Source organism: Diaphorina citri, unplaced genomic scaffold (genome assembly GCF_000475195.1).
Source record: "Diaphorina citri unplaced genomic scaffold, Diaci psyllid genome assembly version 1.1 scaffold1247, whole genome shotgun sequence".
In the NCBI taxonomy this organism is placed as follows: domain Eukaryota; kingdom Metazoa; phylum Arthropoda; class Insecta; order Hemiptera; family Psyllidae; genus Diaphorina; species Diaphorina citri.
This window is the reverse complement of record NW_007378676.1, coordinates 83799-91783: the sequence shown is the minus strand read 5'-3', so window position 1 is coordinate 91783 and position 7985 is coordinate 83799. Positions and strand designations below refer to the sequence as shown.

The following is a 7985-nucleotide window of genomic DNA, read 5'->3' as shown; positions in this document are numbered from 1 at the left end:
GAGCTAAAGAGCTTTTTTTTACAATAAATTTACCCACTGTTGTTATTTCTCCTTGCGAGAAGAGACACAATACTTCCCATTTAGGTGCTGGGTCAACACGAGAACACCAGAAAGTAACCCGTTGAAATATTGCAATCGAAAATAAATTTTGTCGATGGTGGGATTCGAACCCGGGACCTTCTGCATGGCAAGCAAGCACGTTACCACTGGACCAACCGTGCCCCCGTACTTGATTTGTGGTTCAGAACTTTCGACTGTTCAGACCATAGCAGTTACAGTTCCCTCTGTCAAACCTCTTTAAAAAAAAAGTTTACAATTCAAATATGTCTTTTTTACAAGGCGCTATTTATGCACTCTAAAATTACCGTCTAATTTGGTAGGTACCTTTAGAGTTAGGCATACAGATACCTTGATTACTTGATTTGTGGTTCAGAACTTTCGACTGTTTCTATACCTGTACTACTCACATGGTTACGTCTTTTGTTTTAAAAACTTGAATAATATTCAAAATTATAATTGTAATGGTTTCAATTTGAATACGAGCTGTCCATTATAGCGTGATAATACCTTAATCTTCTGTCTTCACACCTAAACTCTATTTTCTTCTTCTCCTCCTCCTCCTCGAACTTGGAGCTACTTATTGAGGGTCTGTTTGGGTTTAGGATTGGGAACCTACATAATTGGGTTTAGAACTTTTTATTAGGGTTTCAGTTTGATTTTGAACTTGTTATTAGGGTTTCAATGGGATTTGAAGCTTATTAGAGGTTTAATTGAACTTGGAGAATTAATTTTCTTCAAATTCCGGGCCAAAACTGTCCAAAATTCCATTTTTAAATGTACTTCTAAGCAAGCGTAGATGCCTGAAAAGTCGACAACATTCATGAGTTTGAGTACCCCTACTTTGCAAAATTCAAAAGCAAAAGCAAAATGCCAACTTCACCTTCCCGACGCATTGCCCACATCCTAATGATAAGATAAGAAATTAATTTCTGCATTTCAAGAATTTCGAGATAAGAAAACGCAATAAAATTTTACAACATTTACAACCTGTGCAAAACTACAACTAGTCCACATAAACTTTAAATTTCCGAGTTTTTCTCTGGCCTTGTGATACACCTGAGCACGTAGATATTTCATAGAAATTTGGTAAGTGAAATTTCCAAGACTTGTGCAACTTTTTGTCTCTTTCAGATAGGTAGGTATGTTGGCATCTTTCTTGTTACTGAGTGATTCAGTAAACTGCAACTTTTTGTCTCTTTCAGATAGGTAGGTATGTTGGCATCTTTCTTGTTACTGAGTGATTCAGTAAACTGTGCAACTCAGAAGAAAGGGGCTATGGAGCCTCTCAAAGCTGAATTCAAAATCTTTTAGCTTAACTCCATACATGAAAAGTCCACTATGAGGCTTAGTAACGTTAAGCCTCAGATGGGTTAAGCTTATATCAATCCAAAATCTAAAGAGGAAATTTCCTTAACACTTTGAACATGTTTATCAAATTGCAATGATTGACAAACCGTTTCAGAGGTAGGTATTGTGGAACAAAGAGATAGAGACAAACAAGGGAAACACCTACCATATCATAGAGTTTAAATGGGAAATTTTGTTGATTAACGTTCCTGTGGTTAAATAGTTTGGAAAGATCTATTTTCACCTTCTTTGATGATTTGAAGGTGATAAGAGGCAGTGTAATCAGAGGTATAAACAGGATAGGCACATCAAATTGGGTGAAATTGAAATTCAGAAACTTACCAAGTACAACTGGAGCAGCTAAAGAGGATGAAGGAAAGCTATCCTTCAATTTCTTGCAAATATTGGCAAGGAGAGCTGTCTTCTGTAGAGTTAGAAAAAAACCTAGGTAAATTTTCTTTTAATTTTTTTGAATTGAACCCTTCCCCTTCGATTTTTGATTCTTTAAAAGAAAAATATTTTAGGTTATCTCTTGAGAAAATATCAGCTGTGATGTATTTCTATTTTGAGAAGGAAAAATGTTCATGCAAGGACCCCATTTCACAAGAACTTGTGTTCAAATTTTCAGGTTTCTTGCGTAAAGTGTACTCACTGCTCACAATGCAACTATTGGCCACTGTCACTGTGATTATCCTGTTCACATTTGTGCAGGACATCAAGGATTTTGTTCACAGGAAGTAAGTTCATCATAAATTTGTCCCAAGTCAAACTTTGATGTGGCATGACTTGTATGAAGAGATGAAAATTGTATTAATTTTAATAGTATTTTCACCTTTTTTCCTGACTGCTATTTGTTTAGAAAATTGGTGCACCATTTCAGTTTTTACTTGAAAATTTTGGTATCAGTAGGTTTTCATTTCTTATTTTCATATTGATTTTTTTTTTTTTTTTTTTTTTTTTGAAGAAGTAGTGAAGTTTCAAGTCTCTGATCAGCCTGAGCTTGTGAAGAATAAGTCACAGTTTTAATCGTGACAGGTCATACTTCATCTTAAATGTCAGATCGTATGACAAATAAAATAAATAAAAAATTGGATTTACAGAACTTAGACTTAGAGCATGCACTCAGGTAGGTACACCCATTTCCCATGCTAAGCAAACACCACATTTCATTATCTCATAGCGATAAGTTAAAAATAAGAAAGAAAAACCACCCATATGTGCCACATGTGGTGTACCGACTTCCGTAGCCCACATCTTCCTTGAATGTTACAAATATAATACGGCCAGGAGGATACATGGAATTGACTTAGAGGCTTTCTCCACCCGCCCCAAAAATATCTTAGCATTCCTGAGGCAAGCTGGCCTTTGTGCTTTTATTTAAAACTATGTATTTTGAACTCAATGAGGCTAGAAATACCTTATCTAGGATACCTGTTAGATAGGACAAAAATGAAATTTGTTAGAAGCGTTTATTTTTATTTTATATTCTTTATTATTTTTTCCCCCCTTTACACTATATACTTGATTTTTATTTGTAAACTTGGGGGGGGGAATAATAATTTAAAAAAGAAAAAAAAAATCATTGAAATTTGGACTCTAAACCATATCTTCATTTTGCAGTGATTGGTTGGTGCTCGTATCTCTGTTTGCCACCATTGGCCTCCTCATTGGTCTGCACGTAAAGCGCTTGGATCATCCGGTCAACTTATACCTACTTGCTGGCTTTACAATGGTCCAAGCATTTACCCTGGGAATTGTGGTAACATTCTACAGTCAGATGGTTGTACTGCAAGCAATATTCTTGACCTTCCTGGTGGTGGCAGGGCTTACATCTTTCACCTTTCAGAGCAAACGAGATTTCTCTGTGATGGGCTCTGGGTAAGTTGAAAAAAAAAAAAAAAATCCATCTATCATTCCAAGAGTTACCTAAATATTACAAAAACGAAAATTTTAGACAAAGGACCATGTACTATGGGGCCTCCAAGGGCTCACAGAGGCTCAAAATTAATTGCTGATTTCCTAAATGTGTGGGAAAAAAATGATAAATCATCCAAGTTAAAATTCAAAAAACATTGAGTCAGATCTTCAAACTCATTCAATTCTATAATATTTACTTTGTTTCAGATTGTTTGCGGCTCTGATTATCCTCATTGGTGTGAGCATCATTCAGATCTTCTTCAATAACAGTCTGTTGGACTTGGTCATTTCATTTGCTGGTGCTATTGTGTTTTCTCTATTCATTATATTTGATACACACGTAAGTCATCTATTGATAGTTTGTACTCAGATGGAAAAAAAGGTTGCTGGTGTGGCAACCTTTTTTTTTATATATATTTTTTTTTTTTATCAAATGGAGAATGCCACACCATATGCTGCTTGCTATTAAGTGCTCTTAGAGACATTTGAAGAAATGGTAAAAATCCTAGCAAAAAAAGGTGATGTCAGGTCCTTTGGTAGATTTTATGGATTATTGAAATTAGTTTACCTATTCAAATAAGAAGATTACCTTTTCTTTTTTTAAAAATAATAATACATTATTCATCATTTCTTATTCCAGATGATTATGCAGAAAGTTTCTGCTGAAGAATACATCCTGGCCACCATCACTTTGTACATGGATATCCTCAACCTGTTTATGTACATCCTCCGAATCCTGGAAGCTCTCAACCGACAATAATTAATTTGCCTTGTCTAACTTTTATTAAATTCTAATTATTTACCATGTACTTTTTTTATCTATTAGGTTTAAGCACACAAGTTTAAAATGAAAATGTATAACTCCACCAAATTTAATTAAAAATTATGACTTCAACTTTTCACATTTTACCATTGCCTACTCAATCAATACCTTTCTTTTCTATAAGTTTACAATATCCATTCTGCTTTGGTAAGTTAAGAGAAGATGAAGAAGAGGCCAGTTAAACTGATTTTCCTCTTGGAAATAAAAAGGATTATTTAGCATAGAACTTTGTGTAGTAGAACAACAAGAAAAGTTTAGACGATTCCCACTTTGGGCAGCAAAGGGTTAACTTGACTGGTGGTCCAAAGGGTTAACTGAAAAATAACTAATGTTAATTAATAAGATACTCTTCCCACAAAGTTTCCAAACAAATCAGATGGTCTGAAAAACAAGTACTACAAATTAGCATCATAGGGTTAAAACAGAATAATATTATACAAGGTACTTATACAGAACATAGATATAAACTTATGAATTAAGAGAATAGGTTCAACCTAATTGAACAAAAATTAAAGAAAATAATTCTAGGTAGATTTCCACCAATAATGAATGGATGAAAATATCTGAAAAAAAAAAACAACACACGTATGTATAAACAGGTTACACAGGAAATGAACATTAGGTACCTGTAAATAAATTCAATTTTGTGTAGTCAGATAGGTAGGTTAGGTAAATTCAATTTTATTGCATGTGATAAAAGATCTATGAAGTTGTTTTTTCTTTTTTTTTTTCAACCAAGTTTGTGTGTCTGTGAAGACTTTTGTGTAGTCAGATAGGTAGGTTAGGTAAATTCAATTTTATTGCATGTGATAAAAGATCTATGAAGTTGTTTTTTCTTTTTTTTTTTTCCAACCAAGTTTGTGTGTCTGTGAAGACCATTGTTCTTTTTTGTTGTATATTCTTGATGTTAAGTGTACTGAAATTTTCTTCTGTAAATTAAATTGTTTATTTTATTCAATTTAAAAACATAACCTTCTTTTCCATTGCCTGTATCCTATATTCTTCTTCTAGAAGTGTAAAAAACAAGAAAAAAAGGTATATTTCAAATAATGGTTTTATTACATTTTGTTTAATTTTCCAACACCAAGACATTAGATTGTACATGTTATAAAACACAGATACTGACTGATTAAACTCCCCAGTTACTGTTGTTACTGATTTTACCTTACTGTTGCCAAGTACAAAGTTCAGGTTTGAGTAAACCCCGTTTGTTCCAGATTTCTCAATTTTCAGTACATCGTCATTTTCACTGGCGCTTGCACGAGTAACTTCTTTCAAATCCTATATTCTTTTTCTAGAAGTGTAAAAAACAAGAAAAAAGGTATATTTCAAGTAATGGTTTTATTGCATTTTGTTTAATTTTCCATCACCAAGACATTAGATTGTACATGTTATAAAACACAGATACTGACTGATTAAACTCCCCAGTTACTGTTGTGCAACTCCAATACCTTTAGGTTATGTAAATAGTACTTGACAAACTGTGCTAACCCTTGCTTATAGCTTACTGTTGTAGAGAGTGTTGACTTTTGTGCAAGTACAATACTGTACTTGAAACTCATCCCAAATCTGACCAACATGAAGTTATGAAAACCAGGCATAGGTGTGATCAAGAAGGTCATAATTAGGTGCTAAGATCATGTAGTGTCACTATACTGTTGTAGAGAGTGTTGACTTTTGTGCAAGTACAATACTGTACTTGAAACTCATCCCAAATCTGACTAACATGAAGTTATGAAAATCAGGCATAGGTGTAATCAAGAAGGTCATAACTAGGTGCTAAGATATACTGTTGTAGAGAGTGTTGACTTTTGTGCAAGTACAATACTGTACTTGAAACTCATCCCAAATCTGACTAACATGAAGTTATGAAAACCAGGCATAGGTGTGATCAAGAAGGTCATAATTAGGTGCTAAGATTATGTAGTGTCACTTTGGAGATGGGCAAAGCACCTACATTTCTTTACTTCCTGGTCTGTCCACCTTTGCATCAACAGTGTCACTTTGGAGATGGGCAAAGCACCTACATTTCTTTACTTCCTGGTCTGTCCACCTTTGCATCAACAACGTGCATAAGCAGAGAAACTTTGACATATCTACATAAGTATCATTTAGTAACAATAAAATTAACATTAAAGTTGTTGAAATTTACTTCAAGTATTTGTGGATATCATGAGCAACACAGTGATCAACACAGTGTGCGTAATCAATGAGCTCCTCATAACATGACTCGGTGGTGTTCTGTTTTGAGTTGACTCTGTCGTTACACTGTTGTAGCTTATCAAGGTATTTTGTACAGTGGGCCTCGGAACATTTCTCTCGCAGTGTGACTTGGGGATCTACCAACTCTTCTTCTTCAGCCTTGATGGATGGGAACTTGAAGATGGCTTTGAAGAACTGTTGAGCCATTTGTGCAGTGTTCTGAAAAAGGCAAAGGGATTAAAGTTGAACTTGGAAAAAATCCTGAAGGAAAACGACACCTAACAACCATAAAGCAAGTTTCCTGTGGTTAAATAGATTTCTCTCGCAGTGTGACTTGGGGATCTACCAACTCTTCTTCTTCAGCCTTGATGGATGGGAACTTGAAGATGGCTTTGAAGAACTGGTGAGCCATTTGTGCAGTGTTCTGAAAAAGGCAAAGGAAATAAAGTTGAACTAGGAAAAAATCCTGAAGGAAAACGACACCTAACAACCATAGAGCAAGTTTCCTGTGGTTAAATACCTACTTTGGAAAGATCTATTTTCACCTTCTTTGATGATTTGAAGGTGATAAGAGGCAGTGTAATCAGAGGTATAAACAGGATAGGCACATCAAATTGGGTGAAATTGAAATCAGAAACTTACCAAGTACGACCGGAGCAGCTAAAGAGGATGAAGGAAAGCTATCCTTCAATTTCTTGCAAATATCGGCAAGGAGAGAAGACTTCTGTAGAAAGAAGGAAATAGGTAAATTTTCTTTGAAAGTTTGAATTTTTTTTGAACCCTTCCCCTTCGATCTTCGATTTTTGATGAAAGAAAAATATTTTAGGTTATCTCTTGAGAAAATATCAGCTGTGATGTATTTCTATTTTGAGAACCCCTGATTCACTTTGTTAAATTAAGCATTTGCTAGCTTCCCATTGTTATTATTCTCTTCCTGAAAAAAAAAAAAATAATAAAAAATAAATTAAAATTAAAAAAAAAAAATCGCATTTTTGCATTTTTCGCGATCGCGATTAGCCAACTTGAAGATTTGTGATTTTTGTGCCGAAATCCTATTAATCTCGTTTATTTTTACCTTTTGTGAGCTCCTAGAGATGGTTAAAAGGTGTACCTTTTAATTTGAATCATCCAAAAAGAGACACACCATTTTGCCATATAGATTTTCACTCATCAGATTACAAGCATGTCGAAGCGACGATTAGACGTTATTGATCCCTATATCACCAAGAAAAAGTAAGTTCCTTTATTTCTCCTTCTTTTGTCAACATTATCTTGCCTTCGTAGTGAAGACACTCTCCTGGAAGTCAGTAAGACAGGTTCAATCTCAGCCGAGGAACGGAATTTAATCCTCATCACTTGGTAGCCTTTTGCTGAGGTTAAGTGACTCTAGTCCTATTCAAGCAGTATATTTATACATTAATATCATCTTATTTATTCAAAGAAGCATACTTCAATTTACCCAACCAAAAGACAGGGCACAATATTGCTCTTTACTTGTCAAAGTGTGTTCCTAAAATTTGTCATCAATTATTCAGCTAATTATGTTTTATGATCATATCACCATTTTCAGCCGTGAAGAAAGACTTCTCGCCTACATTATTAAAAAAAAAAAAAAAAAAAAAAAAAAAAAACTGGG

The 7985-nt window shown here is 34.4% G+C and overlaps 2 protein-coding genes across 4 annotated transcripts in view; one reads left to right on the top strand and one right to left on the bottom strand.

Annotated features, from left to right (window-relative positions):
* Positions 1-4322, top strand: part of LOC103514944 (protein lifeguard 4-like) — a gene marked incomplete at its 5' end in the record, with an annotated part of 11231 nt that extends 6909 nt beyond the window's left edge. The window contains 4 exons of the mRNA XM_026827786.1: positions 1932-2144; positions 3028-3285; positions 3532-3664; positions 3965-4322. Coding sequence (XP_026683587.1) covers positions 1932-2144; positions 3028-3285; positions 3532-3664; positions 3965-4084 — 724 coding nt within the window. The remainder of the gene's footprint in view (positions 1-1931; positions 2145-3027; positions 3286-3531; positions 3665-3964) is intronic.
* Positions 4323-5936: 1614 nt separating this feature from the next.
* LOC103514943 (cytochrome b-c1 complex subunit 6, mitochondrial-like) lies at positions 5937-7260 on the bottom strand. Of its 3 annotated transcripts, XR_003393119.1 has the most exons (3): positions 6992-7148; positions 6201-6568; positions 5937-6130 (listed from the first exon to the last, which is right to left on the bottom strand). XR_003393119.1 is itself a non-coding variant. In XM_017446433.2 (2 exons), exon 2 carries the CDS (start codon positions 6554-6556, stop codon positions 6296-6298), a length of 261 nt encoding a protein of 86 aa, XP_017301922.1. In that variant the 5' UTR covers positions 6557-6568; positions 6992-7143; the 3' UTR covers positions 6144-6295. The 3 variants fall into 3 exon arrangements, 1 of the variants encoding a protein (XP_017301922.1); XM_017446433.2 differs by lacking the exon at positions 5937-6130 and having other exon boundaries at positions 6144-6568; positions 6992-7143; XR_003393120.1 differs by lacking the exons at positions 5937-6130; positions 6201-6568 and adding an exon at positions 6672-6773 and having other exon boundaries at positions 6992-7260.
* Positions 7261-7985: the final 725 nt, after the last annotated feature.

Bases quoted from the DNA above. Each gene is read 5' to 3' on its own strand.
- LOC103514943 (XM_017446433.2), bottom strand. From the start codon at position 6,556: ATGGCTCAACAGTTCTTCAAAGCCATCTTCAAGTTCCCATCCATCAAG.